This window comes from Pseudophryne corroboree, chromosome 7 (assembly GCF_028390025.1).
Source record: "Pseudophryne corroboree isolate aPseCor3 chromosome 7, aPseCor3.hap2, whole genome shotgun sequence".
Classification (NCBI taxonomy): Eukaryota; Metazoa; Chordata; class Amphibia; order Anura; family Myobatrachidae; genus Pseudophryne; species Pseudophryne corroboree.
In genome coordinates this window covers 419105159-419130472 of record NC_086450.1, presented here as the reverse complement: position 1 = coordinate 419130472, position 25314 = coordinate 419105159, and the positions used below count along the sequence as shown (strand labels likewise).

General features: G+C 46.0%; 1 protein-coding gene across 2 annotated transcripts in view; it reads right to left on the bottom strand.

The window, feature by feature from the left end:
• Positions 1–15: 15 nt before the first annotated feature.
• The window catches only part of CLUAP1 (clusterin associated protein 1), a 214801-nt gene continuing 189502 nt past the window's right edge, over positions 16–25314 (bottom strand). Inside the window, exons 9-13 of one of the 2 annotated variants that reach the window (XM_063934791.1) lie at positions 16896–16968; positions 4940–5053; positions 3506–3555; positions 957–1013; positions 16–470 (exon numbers count right to left, since the gene is read on the bottom strand). In XM_063934791.1, coding sequence (XP_063790861.1) covers positions 303–470; positions 957–1013; positions 3506–3555; positions 4940–5053; positions 16896–16968 — 462 coding nt within the window. In that variant the 3' untranslated portion in view covers positions 16–302. The remainder of the gene's footprint in view (positions 471–956; positions 1014–3505; positions 3556–4939; positions 5054–16895; positions 16969–25314) is intronic. The other variant, XM_063934792.1, reaches the window with a different exon arrangement.

Below are 25314 nucleotides of genomic sequence, written 5' to 3'. Positions count from 1 at the left end.
CATTTATACTATAGCTTACCATTATAAGATTTATTTTTTATTTGTTAATCTTTGATTTTTTTTTTTTAAACAATACGTAAAAGATGGCAATAATAAATATAGGCTATGATACGTGGATACATTTGTAACAGTGATTTGGAAATAGGGAAAGAGGAGGAATGTATCTGAGGAATGTAAGTGAGGTGGGTGACTGTTTCAGGCACAGCATAGGGAAGTCATGGAAAGTGTTACAGGGTGCCAAGCCTGGTCCACTGCTGATAGGTGATGGGACAGACAGAGGCAGATTCCATTAGGCACTATGCCTAGAAGTCATTGTCACTCTCCACAAATGACTCCGTTTGTTGCACTCGTCGGCTGGGTTTGCGCAAGCTTCGGCCAGGCCCTCTCGCCCTCATGATAGTCGCCTCCTCCTCCTCATCTTCATCATCATCTTCGTCATCCACATCCATCTCGCTATCATCCAATGCATCCTGAAAGAAGATGTGATGAGCTGAGCAGAAGATATTGCAGACACTAGTAAACAGATCTCCCATAATGCAATGGTCTGGGCCTCATCTGTAACCACTGCCGCACCTTGAAGGCTCAGTAAGGATAGATAAAGTGAATGAATATATGGGTCTGTGGTCACAAATGGGATCACGCTGGATTGAGGATTGCAGAGAACTAGGGCCCAAATGTATTCAGCCTCAAAAAGTGATTAAGTGGAGAATGATAAAGAGAGAGATATAAAGTACCAACCAATCAGCTCCTAACTGCCATGTTACAGGTTGTGTTTGCAAAAATGACAGTTAGAGCTGGTTGGCTGGTACTTTATATCTCTTTATAATTCTCCACTTTATCGCTTTTTAAAGCTTAATACATTTTTGCCTAGGTCCTACAATCTACATGGTCTGTGCATCAATGTCTTGCAGAGAAGTGATGCATCCTGGGAGGTGGCATAGGGGACATGTACCAACCTGCTGATGGCCTCCGAGAGCTTCCGAGCTACTTATGATGGCAGGACTGGCTCCCGCCTTCAAGTAATGACAGCAAGGAAATAAAAAAACAACAACACATGGATATGCAAAAGAAGCAGAGAATGAACGAGCAATTATAGATTATATGAAGAAAGCAAAAGTAAACAAACGGAAAAAGAGAAAACATCATGAAAGATGGTCAATATAAATGAGCCATTACCGGATTACTCTACTAGCCTTGAACTCCATTTACATGAATCAAAGACAAACCAAATACCTATATATAAGCCTACACGTCACTACTCTGATATTCTGTTCTAATTACAAAGCAGAGACTCAGGTTTGTTATGTGACATTATTTTATGTTCAGGCTTGGCCTGGCCCACAGGGGTACAGGGGAAACCACCATTTTGCAATTGCTCAGCCGAGCATGCATAACGGAGTAAATACGGGCTGTTCAAAGCTGTACACGTATCCACTTGGGCATTCCCCGCTAAAATAAGTGTTCTGTATACGTAATTGTAGCCTATTCAGAGTTCACTATGGGGGTCATTCCGAGTTGTTCGCTCTGTAAATTTCTTCGCATCGCAGCGATTTTCCACTTAGTGCGCATGCGCAATGTCCGCACTGCGACTGCGCCAAGTAAATTTGCTATGCAGTTAGGAATTTTACTCACGTTTTTTTCTTCGTTCTGGTGATCGTAATGTGATTGACAGGAAGTGGGTGTTTCTGGGCGGAAACTGGCCGTTTTATGGGTGTGTGCGAAAAAACGCTACAGTTTCTGGGAAAAACGCGGGAGTGGCTGGAGAAACGGAGGAGTGTCTGGGCGAACGCTGGGTGTGTTTGTGACATCAAACCAGGAACGACAAGCACTGAACTGATCGCAGATGCCGAGTAAGTCTCGGGTTACTCAGAAACTGCACAGAGATGTCTTATCGCAATATTGCAAATCTTTCGTTCGCAATTTTGATAAGCTAAGATTCACTCCCAGTAGGCGGCGGCTTAGCGTGTGCAAAGCTGCTAAAAGCAGCTTGCGAGCGAACAACTCGGAATGACCCCCAATATGCACAGATCTGATTTCAGAGGGATCTCTTGCAGCAAGGATGTGGCTGGTGCAAGTCTGTACTGATTGTGATGACAGCAACTTTCACAAGAGGATGATGGGGTTATGCGGCTGAATGCGTGCAACCAATGCTACATCCAGGCAATCATACACATTTATTTCCATGGCCGGTGGCTGAAATGCGGCCACATCTGTGTCTTACTTGCACGCAACTCTGGATTAGACCCTTGTGCCTTTCATTCCAGAAGGAGCAATACTACCCCTCCCCCCACCAGAAAACATGCATACCCATTCTCCATAATCTGTACAATCCTACTTTATTCCAGTTAACCACAAAATGTTTCTTAGTTTTTGGGTTGTTTTTTTTAAACAAACCGCTAACTTCTCTGGTACTGAGGGCCCGATTCAGACCTGATCACTGTTGTGCGAAATCGCACAGCGGATGATTATGGAATGACTGTGCATGCACTACAATACGCACGCGTGTCGCCGAACAGCGACAGGATGGTGCGAAAATTTCAATCGCACGGGCATTTGCAAGGTGATTGACAGGAAGCGGACGTTTGGGGGTGGTAACTGACCGTTTTCTGGGAGTATCAGGAAAAACACAGGCGTTGCCAAGCGTTTTCACGGAGGGCGTGTGGCGTCAGATCCGGCCCCGAACAGCCTGTTTGTATCGCACTGTAGGAGTAAGTCCTGGGCTGCGCACAGACTGGAAAAATCATTCGATGGTGAGTGAATTGTGAACAGATTTGCAGATGTCCGCTGTCTGGCTGAATTTTCGCACGGCGTACACATGCATTTGCACACTTGCACGGGGCGGGTTTTCACTCTCCCCGGGCGGCGACTATCTGATCGTATCAGGTCTGAATTAGGCCCTAGGATCACAGCTGAATACGGATTCCTGAACTGTGAGGTTTTTAAAAGAAAATGTGGCAAATATATTAATTATTCACTGGGAGAAAAAGTTTTGTCCACAACTGTAGTCTGTTTTTCACCAATGGAAATTTAGAGCATCCACAAGACAGGGATGAAATAAATATCTAAACAGCATTTTTTATATATTGTATTTATTCTTAAACATATAGTTTTCAAAAATGAGTTTCAGAGCTATGAAATAATAATAGGACAGGGGTCTGAGATCTTCAGCAAATCACTGTAGTAATTGACTTTCAAATCATTTACTTTTCATATTAATTTCTGAGTTGCGGAGATTGAGACACTAGTAGTACCCCTGACTGGCCACTAGGTGGTGCAGTAGCTTGTAGTAAATACACATTAGAGCCACAAACGTTTTGATTTAAAGCTTGGAGGTATTAAATCAGAGAGTGTGTGATATCAGTGACCAGCTAATTACTTTATATGTAATGGGGTAAATTCACGAAGCTGCGGCTTGCAAATGCCCCAGCTTTTCAGTTTGCTTAAGAAGTACATTTAAAGCGCCAAATCTATTCACAGCTAAACACGACGTGTGAAGATCACTTACCTCATCGCTGTCTCCTCCAATCATTGTACCCACAATATGGCCGCCCCTCCCTGTAAGAATATAAATATTCATTACACTGATTTAGCACATACTTCTCTACTCTTCCGGAATCTCTGGTAGCCTTAAGATTTCGGGGAGCCCTCCCGGACTCTCAGGAGTTTAGGCCAGACATCCCCAGAGAAGTGGGCAGCCTGGGGGCTCGGTGGCGTGACTCTTGTCATCATGGCTCTGCCTCCTGCTGCACTTTGTGGCATCTTATGGGGGGGCAGGGTCCCAATGACAGTAGTCACAGTGCCGAGTTCCCCGCACCTCCCACCTCGGGCTCTCCCGCTAGCAGCTCATTGTAATACATGATTTAGGAAATGAAGTGGTTAAACACAGGCAATAACAATTGTGTATTGTTTCTAACTGATATTCCAAGCATATATAATGACTAAACATTGGGTTTTTACACAAAAAAACACCCTAAAGTCTGTATGGTAAAATAAAACACACAAATCTGGCCTCAAATAAATATCTTGTAGGGTATATTGTATGAACGAGATTATATAAATTCTGTGTTAGCACACACACATATAAAAATGCATCTGGTTGAAAAATCTGATAACGGGACTGTCAATTCAGGTAAACTGGCCATATAAAATACACTAGGATACCATGCAGATTATACCAGAAAATGCACAAATGGAAAATGAACCAATGAACCAATGTGTGATCTATACATTACAGCAGTTTTCTAAATGACAGGCAGAGTCATCACTTGACTTTACGGTCTATTTCGAAGTGAGTAAGAGAGCGCGGATACTCGCCTACAGAGAGTGCAGCCACTGTCCTCTGGGAACAGAGAAAACGCTAGCACCCAGATTAAAATTTCATGTAATTGCAAAGCGTAATAAATAATGTATAGAAATGTATTTATTGCTGCTTTAAATCAGATTCTGTTTAGTAAGTCTAAACAAACACATCAATTTCATGCTTGGGAATGACCATAGAGAGTTACGGCCACTTGGCCTACAAGATCTTAAACAAAAATTACTTAAATTGAGCTTTACACTACGTGTATATCCAATGGTTGGATCAAAGCACTTGTGGTTGTTAAAATGAGTTTCCTAGCCAGTGGTGATCCTGAATCACTTATAATCACCAGGATTTCACCATGACAAACGTAGGATTACTATTCATCATTGTGAACCACTGAACCAAGCACTAGAGCTGGGCTGAGTTGGGCTGAGTTGATTACAGCACTCATACCACCCTCTTCCCCACCACAAAAGCCATACCCACCAGGTCATGCCAGGCTCAGGTGGTCCAGACAACCAAGTACTTCAGCGGCCTGTGAGTTTCTATTCATCTGTAAATAATGCCCCTATTATGCAGTCTCCGTCTTACTATGTGCCACAGCCACATCCTATACAGCAGAGATCAGTTTCTTACCCTGTATGGGAATGCCACGTCCGATTGGCAGCTTTCCAGGTCTCCGTTCCTCATCCTCTGTATCATCAGAGCCATCATCCTCCTGGATCTCACTGTCTGAGTCCTCGTTGCTGTCTGGTGTGGAGAAAAGCAGAGTTTGCAGGAATGTTGGCATGTACATAAGTAAGTAAAGGCATCAATATTCAACAAGTGATTCTGCCCACATAATCTGCAGTGTTAACACGTCTGCTGTGTTACGTGTGTGTGTGTGTGTGTGTGTGTGTGTGTGTGTGTGTGTGTGTGTGTGTGTGTGAGTAGTGGAAAGTACTAGAGTTAAGTGTGACAAATGTGTGAGCGACTGAAAGGGACAGCACACAACTGCAACCGAATCAGAATCCGCTTTATTGGCCAGGTATACTTACGTATACTAGGAATTTGTCTTCGGTTTGCTATACAACAGCCAAGTAGGTAACAGGCAAGCAGGTGTGTGTGTGTGTGTGTGTGTGTGTGTGTGTGTGTGTGGGGGGGGGCAAGTAAAGTTACACAGATAGGTATACCGTAGGGACACAAGTTAGTTACATGTACGTCTAGTCAGTCAATGTTCAGGAGTTCAGCAGGCGGACAGCTTGGGGAAATAAACTTTTGAGGCTTCTGGTGGATCTGGCGGGGACAGCCCTGTAACGCCTGCCTGAAGGAAGCAAGTTAAACATGCTGTGGCTGGGGTGTAGCTGGTCTTTTACTATCTTCATTGCCCGCTTTTTAGCTCTGGACAAGTACAGGTCCTGGACTGAGGGAAGGTCGGCCCCGATGATCTTCTCTGCGGTTCTGACCACCTTTTGGAGCCATGTGATTAAATAAATTTGAAATAAGAGATGATGGATGTGGTAGTAGATGTGAATGAATTAGAGGTAATGGTGTTAGTGAGCAATGACAGGTATGAGAATGAATTAGAGCTGGCAGGGGTGTTATTGAGCGATAACAGGTATGAGAATGAATTAGAGGTGGTAATATGTTAGTGAGTGATGACAGGTACAGTATGTAAATGAATATGAGGTGGTAATGTTAGTGAGTGATGACAGGTACAGTATGTGAATGAATAGGAGGTGGTGGTGATGTTAGTGAGTGATGACAGGTACAGTATGTGAATGAATAGGAGGTGGTAATGAAAGTGAGTGATGACAGGTACAGTATGTGAATGAATAGGAGATGGTAATGTTTGTGAGTGATGACAGGTACAGTATGCGAATGAATAGGAGGTGGTGGTGATGTTAGTGAGTGATGACAGGTACAGTATGTGAATGAATAGGAGATGGTGGTGATGTTAGTGAGTGATGACAGGTACAGTATGTGAATGAATAAAAGGTGGTAATGTTAGTGAGTGATGACAGGTACAGTATGCAAATGAATAGGAGATGGTAATGTTTGTGAGTGATGACAGGTACAATATGTAAATGAATAGGAGGTGGTAATGTTAGTGAGTGATGACAGGTACAGTATGCAAATGAATAGGAGATGGTAATGTTTGTGAGTGATGACAGGTACAATATGTAAATGAATAGGAGGTGGTAATGTTAGTGAGTGATGACAGGTACAGTATGCGAATGAATAGGAGGTGGTGGTAATGTTAGTGAGTGATGACAGGTACAGTATGCGAATGAATAGAAGGTGGTAATGTTAGTGAGTGATGACAGGTACAGTATGCAAAGGAGTAGGAGATGGTAATGTTTGTGAGTGATGACAGGTACAATATGTAAATGAATAGGAGGTGGTAATGTTAGTGAGTGATGACAGGTACAGTATGCGAATGAATAGGAGGTGGTAATGTTAGTGAGTGATGACAGGTACAGTATGAGAATGAATAGGCGATGGTGGTAATGTTAGTGAGTGATGACAGGTACAGTATGCAAATGAATAGGAGGTGGTAATGTTTGTGAGTGATGACAGGTACAGTATGTGAATGAATAGGAGGTGGTAATGTTAGTGAGTGATGACAGGTACAATATGTAAATGAATAGGAGGTGGTATTGCAGGTACAGTATGCAAATGAATAGGAGATGGTAATGTTTGTGAGTGATGACAGGTACAGTATGCGAATGAATAGGAGGTGGTGGTAATGTTAGTGAGTGATGACAGGTACAGTATGCGAATGAATAGGAGGTGGTAATGTTAGTGAGTGATGACAGGTACAGTATGAGAATGAATAGGCGGTGGTGGTAATGTTAGTGAGTGATGACAGGTACAGTATGCAAATGAATAGGAGGTGGTAATGTTAGTGAGTGATGACAGGTACTGTATGTAAATAAATAGGAGGTGGTAATGAAAGTGAGTGATGAAAGGTACAGTATGTAAATGAATAGGAGGTGGTAATATTAGTGAGGGATGACAGGTACAGTATGTAAATGAATAGGAGGTGGTAATGTTAGTGAGTGATGACAGGTACAGTATGTAAATGAATAGGAGGTGGTAATGTTAGTGAGTTATGACAGGTACAGTATGTAAATGAATAGGAGGTGGTAATGTTAGTGAGTGATGACAGGTACAGTATGTAAATGAATAGGAGGTGGTAATGAAAGTGAGTGATGACAGGTACAGTATGTGAATGAATAGGAGATGGTAATGTTTGTGAGTGATGACAGGTACAGTATGCAAATGAATAGGAGGTGGTGGTGATGTTAGTGAGTGATGACAGGTACAGTATGTGAATGAATAGGAGGTGGTGGTGATGTTAGTGAGTGATGACAGGTACAGTATGCGAATGAATAAAAGGTGGTAATGTTAGTGAGTGATGACAGGTACAATATGTAAATGAATAGGAGGTGGTAATGTTAGTGAGTGATGACAGGTACAGTATGTGAATGAATAAAAGGTTGTAATGTTAGTGAGTGATGACAGGTACAGTATGCAAATGAATAGGAGATGGTAATGTTTGTGAGTGATGACAGGTACAATATGTAAATGAATAGGAGGTGGTAATGTTAGTGAGTGATGACAGGTACAGTATGCAAATGAATAGGAGGTGGTAATGTTAGTGAGTGATGACAGGTACAGTATGCAAATGAATAGGAGATGGTAATGTTTGTGAGTGATGACAGGTACAATATGTAAATGAATAGGAGGTGCTAATGTTAGTGAGTGATGACAGGTACAGTATGCGAATGAATAGGAGGTGGTAATGTTAGTGAGTGATGACAGGTACAGTATGAGAATGAATAGGCGATGGTGGTAATGTTAGTGAGTGATGACAGGTACAGTATGCAAATGAATAGTAGGTGGTAATGTTTGTGAGTGATGACAGGTACAGTATGTGAATGAATAGGAGGTGGTAATGTTAGTGAGTGATGACAGGTACAATATGTAAATGAATAGGAGGTGGTATTGTTAGTGAGTGATGACAGGTACAGTATGTAAATGAATAGGAGGTGGTAATGTTTGTGAGTGATGACAGGTACAGTATGCGAATTAATAGGAGGTGGTGGTAATGTTAGTGAGTGATGACAGGTACAGTATGCGAATGAATAGGAGGTGGTAATATTAGTGAGTGATGACAGGTACAGTATGAAAATGAATAGGCGGTGGTGGTAATGTTAGTGAGTGATGACAGGTACAGTATGCAAATGAATAGGAGGTGGTAATGTTAGTGAGTGATGACAGGTACAGTATGTAAATGAATAGGAGGTGGTAATGAAAGTGAGTGATGAAAGGTACAGTATGTAAATGAATAGGAGGTGGTAATGTTAGTGAGTGATGACAGGTACAGTATGTAAATGAATAGGAGGTGGTAATGTTAGTGAGTGATGACAGGTACAGTATGTAAATGAATAGGAGGTGGTAATGAAAGTGAGTGATGAAAGGTACAGTATGTAAATGAATAGGAGGTGGTAATGTTAGTGAGTGATGACAGGTACAGTATGTAAATGAATAGGAGGTGGTAATGTTAGTGAGTGATGACAGGTACAGTATGTAAATGAATAGGAGGTGGTAATGTTAGTGAGTGATGACAGGTACAGTATGAGAATGAATAGGCGATGGTGGTAATGTTAGTGAGTTATGACAGGTACAGTATGTAAATGAATAGGAGGTGGTAATGAAAGTGAGTGATGACAGGTACAGTATGTGAATGAATAGGCGGTGGTGGTGTTAGCAGGTGATGACAGGAATGAACACAATAATAAGATTTTAAACCTAAGACTTTAGAATGGGTGTGCACTGGCTCCTCCCTCTATGCCCCTCCTCCAGACCTCAGTTAAAGAAACTGTGCCCAGAGGAGACGGACAGTACGAGGAAAAGATTTTTGTTAATCTAAGGGCAAGATTCATACCAGCCCACACCATCCACACCGTATAACCTGGAATATACGCAACCAGTTAACAGTATGAACAAAACAGCATCAGCCAACGACTGATCTTAACTGTAACATAACCCTTATGTAATCAACAACTATATACAAGTCTTGCAGAAATATGTCCGCACTGGGACGGGCGCCAAACATCCTCTACGGACTAGGAGAAAAAGATTTACCGGTAGGTTTAAAATCTTATTTTCTCTTACGTCCAAGAGGATGCCGGGGACTCCATAAGGACCATGGGGATTATACCAAAGCTCCAGACCGGGCGGGAGAGTGCGGATGACTCTGCAGCACCGATTGAGCAAACATGAGGTCCTCATTAGCCAGGGTATCAAACTTGTAGAATTTTGCAAAAGTGTTTAAACCCGACCAAGTAGCTGCTCGGCAAAGCTGTAAAGCCGAGACGCCTCGGGCAGCCGCCCAAGAAGGGCCCACCTTCCTAGTGGAATGGGCCTTTACCGAATTTGGTAACGGCAATCCAGCCGTAGAATGAGCCTGCTGAATCGTGTTACAGATCCAGCGAGCAATAGTCTGCTTAGAAGCAGGAGCGCCAACCTTGTTGGCTGCATACAGGACAAACAGTGCCTCTGTTTTCCTAACCCGAGCGGTCCTGGCTACGTAAATTTTTAAGGCCCTGACTACATCCAGGGACTTGGAATCCTCCAAGTCTCCCGTAGCCACAGGCACCACAATAGGTTGGTTCATATGAAACGATGAAACCACCTTAGGCAAAAATTGAGGACGAGTCCTCAACTCTGCTCTATCCACATGGAAAATCAGATAGGGGCTTTTGTGAGACAAAGCCGCCAATTCGGACACCCGCCTTGCAGATGCCAAGGCCAACAACATGACCACCTTCCAAGTGAGAAATTTTAATTCAACCGTTTGAAGAGGTTCAAACCAGTGAGATTTTAGGAACCGTAACACCACGTTAAGGTCCCATGGTGCCACTGGGGGCACAAAAGGAGGCTGGATGTGCAGTACTCCCTTTACAAAAGTCTGGACTTCTGGGGGAGAAGCCAATTCCTTCTGAAAGAATATAGATAGGCTCCATTAAGGTACAGATTTCGGCCCTAACTTCAGGCCCATATCCACTCCTGTCTGTAGAAAGTGGAGAAAACGGCCCAGGTGGAAATCTTCCGTAGGAGCATTCTTGGCTTCACACCAAGATACATACTTCCTCCAGATACGGTGATAATGTTTTGCCGTCACCTCCTTCCTAGCCCCTATCAGAGTAGGGATGACTTCCTCCAGAATACCTTTCCCAGCTAGGATTCGGTGTTCAACTGCCATGCCGTGAAACGTAACCGCGGTAAGTCTTGGAACACGCAGAGCCCCTGCTGCAACAGATCCTCCCTGAGAGGAAGAGGCCATGGATCTTCTGTGAGCATCTCCCGAAGATTTGAATACCAGGCCCTTCGAGGCCAATCTGGAACAATGAGTATTGTCTGCACTCTTTTTCGTCTTATGATTCTCAATATTTTTGAGATGAGAGGAAGAGGAGGAAACACATAGACCGACTGAAACACCCATGGTGTCACCAGGGCATCTACCGCTACTGCCTGAGGGTCCCTTGACCTGGCACAATAACTCCGAAGCTGCTTGTTGAGGCGTGACGCCATCATGTCTATTTCAGAAAGTCCCCAAAGACTTGTTATCTCTGTAAAAACTTCTTGATGAAGTCCCCACTCTCCTGGATGGAGATCGTGTCTGCTGAGGAAGTCTGCTTCCCAGTTGTCCACTCCCAGAATGAAGACTGATGACAGAGCGCTTACGTGATTTTCCACCCAGCGAAGAATCCTGGTGGCTTCCGCCATTGCCACTCTGCTCCTTGTCCCGCCTTGGCGGTTTACATGAGCCACGGCTGTGACGTTGTCTGATTGAATCAGAACTGGTAGGTCGCGAAGAAGATTCTCCGCTTGTCGTAGGCCGTTGTATATGGCCCTTAATTCCAGTATGTTGATATGTAGACAAGCCTCCTGGCTTGACCATATTCCCTGAAAGTTTCTTCCTTGTGTGACTGCTCCCCATCCTCGGAGGCTCGCGTCCGTGGTCACCAGAACCCAGTCTTAAATGCCGAACCTGCGACCCTCTAGAAGGTGAGCACTCTGCAGCCACCACAGGAGAGACACCCTGGCCCTGGGGGACAGGCTTATTTTCTGATGAATTTGAAGATGGGACCCGGACCACTTGTCCAGAAGGTCCCACTGAAATGTCCTCGCATGAAACCTGCCGAAGGGGATGGCCTCGTAGGTCGCCACCATTTTTCCCAGTACTCGAGTGCATTGACCATGTGACCATGTTCTGGAGTTCCTGGGCTTTTTCCATTGGGAGAAAAACCCGCTTTTGTTCCGTTTCCAGAATCATGCCTAAGAAAGACAGCCGAGTCGTTGGAACCAACTGTGACTTTGGTAGATTTAGAATCCAGCCATGTTGCTGCAGCACTCTCAGGGATAGCGACACGCTTTTCAGCAACTGATCTCTTGATCTCGCTTTTATCAGGAGATCGTCCAAGTAGGGGATAATTATGACTCCCTGCCTGCGCAGGAGCACCATCATTTCAGCCATTACCTTGGTGAAAATCCTCGGGGCCGTGGAAAGCCCAAACGGCAACGTCTGAAACTGGTAATGACAGTCCTGTACAGCGAATCTCAGGTACGCCTGATGAGGGGGATATATGGGGACATGAAGGTATGCATCCTTTATGTCTAGTGACACCATAAAGTCCCCCCCTTCCAGGCTGGAGATAACTGCCCGAAGCGATTCCATCTTGAATTTGAACTTTTTCAAGTACAGGTTTAGGGATTTTAGATTTAGAATGGGCCTGACCGAGCCATCCGGTTTCGGGACCACAAACAGGGTTGAATAGTACCCCTTCCACTGTTGAACTAGGGGAACCTCGACAACCACTTGTTGTTGACACAGTTTTTGAATTGCAGCTAAAACTATCTCCCTTTCTGGGGAAGAAGCTGGTCAATAAAATGGTATCCCTATCTAGGGTATCAATGTCAGCTGACAAGGTATCTGTCCAAGCTGCTACAGCGCTACAAACCCAAGCCGACGCTATTGCCGGTCTGAGCAAAGCACCCGTATGTGTATAAATTGATTTTAAGGTAGTTTCCTGTCTGCGATCAGCAGGATCCTTGAGGGCTACCGTGTCTGGAGACGGTAGCGCCACCTTCTTGGACAAGCGCGTTAAAGCCTTGTCCACCCTGGGCGAGGATTCTAACCGTACCCTGTCCTGTGCAGGGAAAGGATACACCATAAGAATCCTCTTTGGAATCTGCAGTTTTTTGTCTGGAGTTTCCCAAGCTTATTCAAATAACGCGTTCAAGCTCATGAGATGGGGGAAAGGTTACCTCAGGTTTCTTTTCCTTAAACATGCATACCCTCGTGTCAGGGACAGAGGGGTCATCTGTGATATGCAAAACATCTTTTATTGCAATAATCATATAATGAATACTTTTGGCCACCCTTGGGTGTAACCTCGCATCATCGTAGTCGACACTGGAGTCAGAATCCGTGTCGGTATCAGTGTCTGCTACTTGGTACAGGGGACGTTTCTGAGACCGTGAAGGGCCCTGTGACACAGTCAAAGCCATGGATTGACTCCCTGTTTTATCCGTGGACTCTGCTTTGTCCAATCTCTTATGTAATAAAGACACATTTGCATTTAAAACATTCCACATATCCAACCAATCAGGTGTCGGCGTTGCCGACGGAGACACCACAATTATCTGCTCCTCCTCCTCCTTAGATAAGCCTTCCACTTCAGACATGCCGACACACACGTACCGACACCCCTACACACTCAGGGATATATCTATATGGAGACAGTCCCCCAATAAGGCCCTTTGGAGAGACAGAGAGAAAGTATGCCAGCACACACCCAGCGTCACCGGACACTGGAATAAAATCCCAGTTAGTACAGCGCTTTTATATAAATATATAAATACACTCACTGCGCCAATTAAATGTGCCCCCCCCCCCTCTTCTTTGCCTTCTGTAACCGTGTTCAGCAGGGGAGAGTCCGGGGAGCCAGCTTCTCTGCAGTGTGCTGTGGAGAAAATGGCGCTGGTTAGTGCTGGAGGATCAAGCTCCGCCCCCTCACCGGCGGGCTTCGGTCCCGCTCAAATTATTTATACTGGCGGGGGGTTTTCAATATGTCGCCTCTGCAGTATCTAATCCATCAGCCAGTGTCCCTTGGAGGTTAATATTGCTGCCCAGGGCGCCCCCCCTGCGCCCTGCACCCTTACAGTGCCCGCTGTGTGTGTACGTGTGGGAGCAATGGCGTGCAGCGTCACCGCTGCGCGTTCCCTCAGTGAAGATCTGAAGTCTTCTGCCGCCTTTGGAGTCTTCTATCTTCTTAATACTCACCCGGTTTCTATCTTCCGGCTCTGTGAGGAGGACGGCGGCGCGGCTCCGGGACGTACGGCGAGGGTGAGACCTGCGTTCCGACCCTCTGGAGCTAATGGTGTCCAGTAGCCTAAGAAGCAGAGCCTATCATTTAAGTAGGTCTGCTTCTCTCCCCTCAGTCCCACGAAGCAGGGAGCCTGTTGCCAGCAGTGCTCCCTGAAAATAAAAAAACTAACAAAAAGTCTATTTTCAGAGAAACTCAGGAGAGCTCCCCGGCAGTGCACCCAGTCTCCAGAGGTCTGGAGGAGGGGCATAGAGGGAAGAGCCAGTGCACACCCATTCTAAAGTCTTTAGAGTGCCCATGTCTCCTGCGGAGCCCGTCTATACCCCATGGTCCTTACGGAGTCCCCAGCATCCTCTGGGATAAGAGAAAAACTATGCTTAGCTAGAATTAGGACATGCCATTCAAGAAAGTGTGATAACATTGTTCTGTGTCTGCACCAGCAGAACAGGTCTTATTTGTTGGTGGTGAATGAACTCAGCAGCTGGAAATGACACAATGTCTTATCTTCTCTGCTAATTTGGGAGTGTGACATAAGCTGGCCATACACTTGTCTGATATGGGCACTTTTCACCCGATTCCGATGGATCGGGCCGAGAAATCGGGTGAAAAGTGTCCAAATCGGATGTGTTTGACATCCGATCCGTTGTCCCGTGCGCATAGGATCGGAGTCGGAGATTGGACGTGCTGCATGTCCGATCACCGACTCGGGGCGGGCTCTGGCAGCGAGGAACGGGATCGCATGCGATATGTCACATGCAAAAGGACTGCATGCATCCTGCCGCCTGGGAAGCTCCTGGGCAGCTCAAGGGGCATCGGCAGTAATGTATGGGGGCCTTAACAGGGAGAAAGGTGGCAGGAGGACCGAATACTACTCCTAAGGTAAGACAAGGACTTCCAGCCATTTGGAGACAGTGTCAGTCTGGATGATTAAGAAGAAATTAGGAATAATAGGTGAAACTATCCAACAGAAATGAAATGTCAAGTGCCGGCCAATCACGCCCGAACTGGCCAGATAATCAAGTTTTATTCTTCTCCGAAATCCTTTTCTCTGAATCCACTGGGATAGAATGGACCATGGGGTGTGGAAGCTACTTTAGGACTCTGGCACGTTAACAGATTCAGTAAAGTTTTCTCCCCCCCCTCCCCCATCTGTGTACGCCGTTATTTTTCTAACTAAACCCCACAGGACAGAACCAAATAGAAACTAACAAAAGAGAAACATTTATTGGCAAAGAAACAAACTTGAAAAATTTTAAACATAAAACTAGAGCATAAAAGGCGGGCGCTGTGGACTCCAATGAACTCAGGGAAAATAATTAACTCTTTCATCCTTTGGGGAACGCAGTCACAGTATTATCGAGCGCAGCACTTTCAGACTCAAATGCAAAAAAATTACACCTATGTCATTTCATAAAGATATAAATTGAGGGCAACGTGGCTGCCCGACACAGCTGACAGGCGAGACCCACGCCTTCCACAAGACAGTCACTGAACTGGTAGAATGTACCTAACATTGTAGGGAACAGGTTTCCCCATCCCATTGTAAAGCCTGTAACTTACAGAAGTGATCCATCTTGCTACTGTCTGCTTAGAGGCAGGCCAACCTCCAAGTATACATCATAGAGTACCAAAAACCATATAGCAACACTTACATACTAGAGACCCCAGCTATAACGCCCTGCTGGCTGTAGAAATATCATACACAGAATGGTAGTAGCTCACATCAATTTAGAGACCCATCACCGATGCATGTAAAGGAGGAGTTAATCTAGGCAAGAAAGAAAAAACAAAACAAAATTCCCCCAGCCCCCTTGCAATAGGCCAGCAAGAGATTTGCAGATGTGTCCTCTTGCAGCCTTTCAGCAAGGTTTCCCAGCACAGTGAACACAGCATTAAAATTCAATATTGTGGCCACAGGCAGAGAGGGAGTGATGCTCTCGCTGCCTAGAACGGGAGGGGGAGTCGGTGGCACATATACAGTACGGGCAGTGGGGAGCTATGCTACCTCAGCGAGTACTTTTTTAATTCGGCACACGCTGATACAATCACATATACACATCCGTGGATGCAGCTGCTGGCAGCGGGTAGTGGACTCTCCCGCTGCCAGACACACACAGGGGACCCAGAGGGTATACACTGAACCAGGTAGCAGGTAAATCAGCTCCCGTCCTCGGTCTTTGAAGTAGTTGATAGTGGCGGGCGTTTGCGGGTGTGTGTACACACACATCTTCGTTTAACAGCACACAATAGCAGTGTGGCCGTTCGCACGCCATACTGAGGTTTTTAACAAAGATGTGGAAGAACACATCTGTTCCTACATAACAATAGTAATGCAGAGATCTCAGTTACATATATTTGCAAACATATGGTAAGCCACCAGCCACGTGAAAGGCATCTCTGGTTTGGTGGTCCTACACTATATGATAATAGCTGCCTTAGCCAGACTTCTGCATAGTTGGGGCTGCCCTGATGAGGATGTCTCCAACTCACCCATCTCCTAAATAGTCCCAGGGTTTAGACTCTGTACCACCACTGACTGCAGCAAGGAGGCATTACCTGGCCACTCCAGCAGCATCTGAAGGAGCATGGGCAGCCATTCAATGCCAATGTTGTTAGTGAAGTGGTCCTCCCTAGTGGAGGAACGTTGATGGTAGAGGGGCGGAATGATCCTGCATGAGGAGTCTACTCCACCTGTTCCAATGTCAGTGCGCCTTGAGCTACAGCAAAGGTATTTGTATAAATAAATGAATAAAAAGTAAACAAAAAAAAACTTCAGCCTGTCTAACGACAGCACTGTAAAAATACTCTCGCCCGATAAAAACTGAGTTGCCAGCAGAAAAGAGATAGAAACGGGAAAGGAGAATATCATATAATGAATATTTTAAAGCCAAAGTCCTAAAAGACCCTTTATACCCCAGTGATCCAGTGTCCTCCAAAAGAAAAAAGCAACAGTCTATAAACATCAGCGGAAAACCGCTATTGGACGGTGCTTGGTCTTTTCTTGGCCTCATTCCTCTCAGAAGTCACTCACTAACTTGGTCACCTATAGGTGGGCTCCAACTGGACACTGATCATATAACTCAGCGCTTGTACTAAGAGTCAGGAACCACCTAGGTGTGGTCAGATTTTCTCTTGCTCCAGTTTATTGAACACAACATTCTGGTATTTCATCTCACACAGCACCTTCCCCCCGCAGTTACCCCAGCACTTACTTCCTGCCTTCTGCAGCCGGTTCTCCTCCTCTCTCAGCTTGTTCTGCATCAGTCTCAGTGTGTTCTCTGCCTCCTACAGGACATAGGTTACATCATCAGACACCATGGATGGCATGAAGCTTCCTAATGTATGTAACAGGAGTTATAAGATTCTGCATGGTGCAAGCTTCTATGCCGATACAGTTACTGTAAAGGGCTGTTTCATCTTTCCACAATAATAACGGGAGCACAGACTATAAAAAGTCTATGACTGATACTGTATGTAAAGGCAGTACTTTATTCTACTTATGGTAATAATGTAAATCGGCAAAGCGTTTATAGATGAGTGATAGATAGCCTAAGGTTTTCCGGATATAAAAAATAAGAATTTACTTACCGATAATTCTATTTCTCGTAGTCCGTAGTGGATGCTGGGGACTCCGTCAGGACCATGGGGAATAGCGGCTCCGCAGGAGACAGGGCACAAAAATAAAGCTTTAGGATTAGGTGGTGTGTACTGGCTCCTCCCCCTATGACCCTCCTCCAAGCCTCAGTTAGGATACTGTGCCCGGACGAGCGTACACAATAAGGAAGGATATTGAATCCCGGGTAAGACTCATACCAGCCACACCAATCACACCGTACAACTTGTGATCTGAACCCAGTTAACAGTATGACAAACGTAGGAGCCTCTGAACAGACGGCTCACAACAATAACAACCCGAATTTGTTTGTAACAATAACTATGTACAAGTATTGCAGACAATCCGCACTTGGGATGGGCGCCCAGCATCCACTACGGACTACGAGAAATAGAATTATCGGTAAGTAAATTCTTATTTTCTCTAACGTCCTAAGTGGATGCTGGGGACTCCGTCAGGACCATGGGGATTATACCAAAGCTCCCAAACGGGCGGGAGAGTGCGGATGACTCTGCAGCACCGAATGAGAGAACTCAAGGTCCTCCTCAGCCAGGGTATCAAATTTGTAGAATTTTGTAAACGTGTTTGCCCCTGACCAAGTAGCAGCTCGGCAGAGTTGTAATGCCGAGACCCCCCGGGCAGCCGCCCAGGATGTGCCCACTTTCCTTGTGGAATGGGCTTTGACAGATTTAGGTTGTGGCAAGCCTGCCACAGAATGTGCAAGTTGAATTGTGCTACAAATCCAACGAGCAATCGTCTGCTTAGAAGCAGGAGCACCCATCTTGTTGGGTGCATACAATATAAACAGTGAGTCAGACTTTCTGACTCCCGCCGTTCTTGAAATATATATTTTCAATGCCCGGACCACGTCCAACAACTTGGAATCCTCCAAATCGTTAGTAGCCGCAGGCACCACAATAGGCTGGTTCAGGTGAAACGCTGACACCATCTTAGGCAGAAAATGAGGACGCGTCCGCAGTTCTGCCCTGTCCGTATGGAAAATCAGATATGGGCTCTTATATGATAAAGCCGCCAATTCTGATACTCTCCTGGCTGAAGCCAGGGCCAGTAGCATGGTTACTTTCCATGTAAGATACTTCAACTCCACCGATTTGAGCGGCTCAAACCAATGGGATTTGAGAAAATCCAAGACTACATTAAGATCCCACGGTGCCACTGGGGGCACAACCGGGGGCTGTATATGTAGTACTCCTTTTACAAAAGTCTGGACTTCAGGAACTGAAGCCAATTCTTTCTGGAAGAAAATCGACAGGGCCGAAATTTGAACCTTAATGGACCCCAATTTGAGGCCCATAGACAATCCTGTTTGCAGGAAATGTAGGAATCGACCCAGTTGAAATTCCTCCGTGGGGGCCTTCCTGGCCTCACACCACGCAACATATTTCCTCCAAATGCGGTGATAATGTTGTGCAGTCACCTCCTTCCTGGCTTTTACCAGTGTAGGAATGACCTCTTCCGGAATGCCTTTTTCCCTTAGAATTCGGCGTTCAACCGCCATGCCGTCAAACGCAGCCGCGGTAAGTCTTGGAATAGACACGGTCCCTGCTGAAGCAGGTCCCGTCTTAGAGGTAGAGGCCACGGATCCTCCGTGAGCATCTCTTGAAGTTCCGGGTACCAAGTTCTTCTTGGCCAATCCGGAGCCACTAGTATTGTTCTTACTCCCTTTTGCCGTATAATTCTCAGTACTTTTGGTATGAGAGGCAGAGGAGGGAACACATACACTGACTGGAACACCCACGGTGTTACCAGAGCGTCCACAGCTATTGCCTGAGGGTCTCTTGACCTGGCGCAATACCTGTCCAGTTTTTTGTTGAGGCGGGACGCCATCATATCCACCATTGGTTTTTCCCAACGGTTCACAATCATGTGGAAGACTTCTGGATGAAGTCCCCACTCTCCCGGGTGTAGATCGTGTCTGCTGAGGAAGTCTGCTTCCCAGTTGTCCACTCCCGGAATGAATACTGCTGACAGTGCTATCACATGATCTTCCGCCCAGCGAAGAATCCTTGCAGCTTCTGCCATTGCTGTCCTGCTTCTTGTGCCGCCCTGTCTGTTTACGTGGGCGACTGCCGTGATGTTGTCCGACTGGATCAACACCGGCTGACCCTGAAGCAGGGGTTTTGCCAGACTTAGAGCATTGTAAATCGCTCTTAGCTCCAGTATATTTATGTGAAGAGACATCTCCAGGCTTGACCATACTCCCTGGAAGTTTCTTCCCTGTGTGACCGCTCCCCAGCCTCTCAGACTGGCATCCGTGGTCACCAGGACCCAGTCCTGTATGCCGAATCTGCGGCCCTCTAACAGATGAGCACTCTGCAACCACCACAGAAGAGACACCCTTGTCCGTGGCGATAAGGTTATCCGCTGATGCATCTGCAGATGTGATCCGGACCATTTGTCCAGCAGATCCCACTGAAAAGTTCGTGCGTGGAATCTGCCGAATGGAATCGCTTCGTAAGAAGCCACCATCTTTCCCAGGACTCTTGTGCATTGATGCACAGACACTTTCCCTGGTTTTAGGAGGTTCCTGACAAGTTCGGATAACTCCCTGGCTTTCTCCTCCGGAAGAAACACCTTTTTCTGAACCGTGTCCAGAATCATTCCCAGGAACAGCAGACGTGTCGTCGGGGTCAACTGAGATTTTGGAAAATTCAGAATCCACCCGTGTTGTTGCAGCACTAGTCGGGTTAGTGCTACTCCGTCCTCCAGCTGTTCTCTGGACCTTGCCCTTATCAGGAGATCGTCCAAGTAAGGGATAATTAATACGCCTCTTCTTCGCAGAAGAATCATCATTTCGGCCATTACCTTGGTAAAGACCCGAGGTGCCGTGGACAATCCAAACGGCAGCGTCTGAAACTGATAATGACAGTTTTGCACCACGAACCTGAGGTACCCTTGATGTGAAGGCAAATTGGGACATGCAGGTAAGCATCCTTTATGTCCAGGGACACCATAAAGTCCCCTTCTTCCAGATTCGCTATCACTGCTCTGAGTGACTCCATCTTGAACTTGAATTTTTGTATGTACAGGTTCAAAGATTTCAGATTTAGAATAGGTCTTACCGAGCCGTCCGGCTTCGGTACCACAAATAGCGTGGAGTAATACCCCTTTCCCTGTTGTAGGAGGGGTACCTTGACTATCACCTGCTGAGAAAACAGCTTGTGAATGGCTTCCAATACCGTCGCCCTGTCTGAGGGAGACGTTGGCAAAGCAGACTTTAGGAACCTGCGAGGGGGAGACTTCTCGAATTCCAACCTGTAACCCTGAGATACTACCTGCAGGATCCAGGGGTCCACCTGTGAGCAAGCCCACTGTGCGCTGAAATTCTTGAGTCGACCCCCCACCGCTCCTGAGTCCGCTTGTAAGGCCCCAGCGTCATGCTGAGGGCTTTGCAGAACCCTGAGAGGGCTTCTGTTCCTGGGCAGGGGCTGCTTGCTGCCCTCTCTTACCCCTTCCTCTGCCCCGAGGCAGATATGACTGTCCTTTTGTCCGCTTGTTCTTATAGGACCGAAAGGACAGCGGCTGAAAAGACGGTGTCTTTTTCTGTTGGGAGGGGGTCTGAGGTAAAAAGGTGGATTTTCCGGCAGTTGCCGTGGCCACCAGATCCGATAGACCGACGCCAAATAATTCCTCCCCTTTATACGGCAATACTTCCATATGTCGTTTGGAATCCGCATCACCTGACCACTGTCGCGTCCATAAACTCCTTCTGGCAGATATGGACATCGCATTTACTCTCGATGCCAGAGTGCAAATATCTCTCTGAGCATCTCGCATATAAAGGAAAGCATCCTTTAATTGCTCTATAGTCAATAAAATACTGTCCCTATCCAGGGTATCAATATTTTCAGTCAGGGAATCCAACCAGACGACCCCAGCACTGCACATCCAGGCTGAGGCGATGGCTGGTCGCAGTATAACACCAGTATGTGTGTATATACTTTTTAGGGTAGTTTCCAGTCTCCTATCAGCTGGATCCCTGAGGGCGGCCGTATCAGGAGACGGTAACGCCACTTGTTTTGATAAGCGTGTGAGCGCCTTATCCACCCTAGGGGGTGTTTCCCAGCGCGCCCTAACCTCTGGCGGGAAAGGGTATAATGCTAATAACTTTTTTGAAATTAGCACTTTTCTATCTGGGTTAACCCACGCTTCATCACATACATCATTTAATTCCTCTGATTCAGGAAAAACTACAGGTAGTTTTTTTTACCCCCCACATAATACCCCTTTTTGTGGTACTTGCAGTATCAGAGATATGCAAAGCCTCCTTCATTGCCGTGATCATATAACGTGTGGCCCTACTTGAAAATACGTTTGTTTCATCACCGTCGACACTAGATTCAGTGTCTGTGTCTGGGTCTGTGTCGACCGACTGAGGTAAAGGGCGCTTTACAGCCCCTGACGGTGTCTGAGACGCCTGGGCAGGTACTAACTGGTTTGCCGGCCGTCTCATGTCGTCAACTGATTTTTGTAATGTGCTGACATTATCACGTAATTCCATAAACAAAGCCATCCATTCCGGTGTCGACTCCCTGGGGGGTGACATCACCATTATCGGCAATTGCTCTGCCTCCACACCAACATCGTCCTCATACATGTCGACACACACGTACCGACACACAGCAGACACACAGGGAATGCTCTTATCGAAGACAGGACCCCACTAGCCCTTTGGGGAGACAGAGGGAGAGTTTGCAAGCACACACCCAAGCGCTATAATATATATGGGAACAACCTTATATAAGTGTTGTTCCTTATAGCAGCTTAAATATATCAAAATATCGCCAAAAAATGCCCCCCCCCTCTCTGTTTTACCCTGTTTCTGTAGTGCAGTGCAGGGGAGAGTCCTGGGAGCCTTCCTCACAGCGGAGCTGAGCAGGAAAATGGCGCTGTGTGCTGAGGAGAATAAGCCCCACCCCCTATTTCGGCGGGCTTTTCTCCCGGAGTTTTAGATATCTGGCATGGGTTAAATACATACATATAGCCTCAATGGCTATATGTGATGTATTCTTTTGCCATAAAGGTATTAAATATTGCTGCCCAGGGCGCCCCCAGCAGCGCCCTGCACCCTCCGTGACCGCTTGGTGTGAAGTGTGTGACAACAATGGCGCACAGCTGCAGTGCTGTGCGCTACCTTCATGAAGACTGAAGAGCCTTCTGCCGCCTGTTTCCGGACCTTCAATCTTCAGCATCTGTAAGGGGGGTCGGCGGCGCGGCTCCGGGACGAACCCCAGGGTGAGACCTGTGTTCCGACTCCCTCTGGAGCTAATGGTGTCCAGTAGCCTAAGAATCCAATCCATCCTGCACGCAAGTGAGTTGAAATTCTCTCCCCTAAGTCCCTCGATGCAGTGAGCCTGTTGCCAGCAGGACTCACTGAAAATAAAAAACCTAAAAACTTTTTCTAAGCAGCTCTTTAGGAGAGCCACCTAGATTGCACCCTGCTCGGACGGGCACAAAAACCTAACTGAGGCTTGGAGGAGGGTCATAGGGGGAGGAGCCAGTACACACCACCTAATCCTAAAGCTTTATTTTTGTGCCCTGTCTCCTGCGGAGCCGCTATTCCCCATGGTCCTGACGGAGTCCCCAGCATCCACTTAGGACGTTAGAGAAATAAAGTGAAAATGAATAATTTCCCTTCAGTGACACAGTATGGTGCATTCACTCAACAAGGGCTGGACAGATCTCCCTACGGTGAAGCCCCACAGGCGGATGACACTTGTGATGTGGATGTAAGCAGACTAATGTGGACAGGTCTACGTACAGCAGATGTCAGGGGTATGTGACTGAATGGTGCTCATCAGGCTGGGAAGGCATGAGAGGAGACAGGTTTATTCATCTGGACAAAAAGCTCAGCACTTATCTTCTGCCCATTATAGAACTGTACAACGTTCCTGGTCTCATCTGTGATATAGTCTCTAGCAAGGAGAGAAGATACACCTCAGGGTCTCACTGCCTCTTCCAATAACCTATTTATAGTCTCACAGGTATCTATCTCTGATTACTACAGCTGGTGACAAGATGAGCCAGCCAACCTACGGACACTTCACAAGCTAGAAGACAGTTCTGATGTCCTACATGCAGCAGTAACCAAAGGGGACCAGACAACTCTTCCTCAGTCATGGGGAGTCATGAGCTCTGGACTCTCCAAAGTATACTAAATGCGTCATATGCTAATAGTCCTTCCCCTTTCTGTATCACACTCAGACCATCATTACAAGATACAGGTCTGCTGGTGAAGAGATTTGCACACTGTATACTGCGAGGCTTGTCCTACGTGGTGCCTCATGCCTTGGTAATATCGGGAATACACAATGACTGCTCAAGAAAATGCAGCCTAAGGCCGGAATGTAATAAAGCAGCGGTTCCCAAACTTTTTTGAATCACGGCTCCCTAGAGTATTAGAATATTTTTCATGGAACCCCTAGGTCAGGTGTTTCTTACGGAGAAATTTAGAAAAAAATAAAATAATTAAGTAAATTATGTTTATATGTCATCCTTAGGTTCAGTTATGTGGTGAGTGACAGGATTTGCTTCCTTTTTCCACAGATTATATGATTTGCAGCCACAAGCACAGGTTTTGCCTATTATGGGGGTATTCAATTGAAGTCGGAAACTGGCGTCTTGTCGGAAAGATGTAAGTTTCCGACTTTTTTCGATTGGAAGGGGTTCCGACCTATTCAATGCTGCCTCCGTTTTTCGGACAAGTTGGGAATTCCAACTTGTCGGAAAACACATGGATCGGTGGATTAGCCGTGGATCCACGTGTTTTGTCGGATCCCGCGGCCAAATCTGGCAGGTTTTGGCCCTGGTTCCGACAATGTCAATTAGGCTTTAAAAAATTGATTACTGAGATATTCTTCTGTATTTTACAAGTACACTATAGGCGTCAGGGGCCCTGCATCCCAGGGTATACCTGCAAATGTTCCACATGCCTCCCTCATGTCCTCACCTTAACACCCCAGACCAGTTCTGCCCTTCGGGCATCAGTTCAATTATATCCTGGTATAACCTGAAGACTTTAGAGTATGGAATACCTCAGTTCTAACTTGGCTAGTTGGTATTATCAGACGTTGACTCTAACCCCACCCGCTGATATTCCAGTATGGTTACCACAGCGGTTATTACTTTTACTATTGTCGATCTGATACTGATCAAAGAGTCTTGCCATTTCTGAAGAACAGACCCAGCACTCTGGGACCAGTTTAGCCTAAAGTGATGAAGGCAGCCAGCAGCAGTAGCCATGGGCAGGTAAAAGCATTGCACCCCGCTGAGTTTCAAAAGATCTTTTTTCTTATTATTTTCTTGATCCGAGACTTGCACATTTGAAAATGTTCAAAATTCCTTATTGATTACACAGTGTGAGGTCTTTGTGGCACATTACAAGCAGATTGTTCCTGGTTTTGAACAATAAATAGAAAAAGTTGAAAACTTGTCCTGATTATTTATGGGCCTCTAACGCTAGAGGTACCTGTTCTACTGATCCCCGGCCTCACCAATCATGCAGAATGTACGTCAAACAGAACACGCACTCTTCTTCTGAGAGAAATGGTCTGTCTGCTGCACTAGTAAGTGACATTAAATGGACATAATAACGTGAAAGTACAAAATGGCTCTACATGGACAAGTAACATGATGTTAATAATTCCAAAGACCTTATTTCTCTTCTTCTCTATTAAGAAGCTGCTTTAAATAAATAAAAAAAAAACAACAGAAAAAATAAATAAATAAGATTTTACTTACCGATAAATCTATTTCTCGTAGTCCGTAGTGGATGCTGGGACTCCGTAAGGACCATGGGGAATAGCGGCTCCGCAGGAGACAGGGCACAAAATAAAAGCTTGAGATATCAGGTGGTGTGCACTGGCTCCTCCCCCTATGACCCTCCTCCAAGCCAGTTAGGATACTGTGCCCGGACGAGCGTACATAATAAGGAAGGATATTGAATCCCGGGTAAGACTCATACCAGCCACACCAATCACACCGTACAACTCGTGATC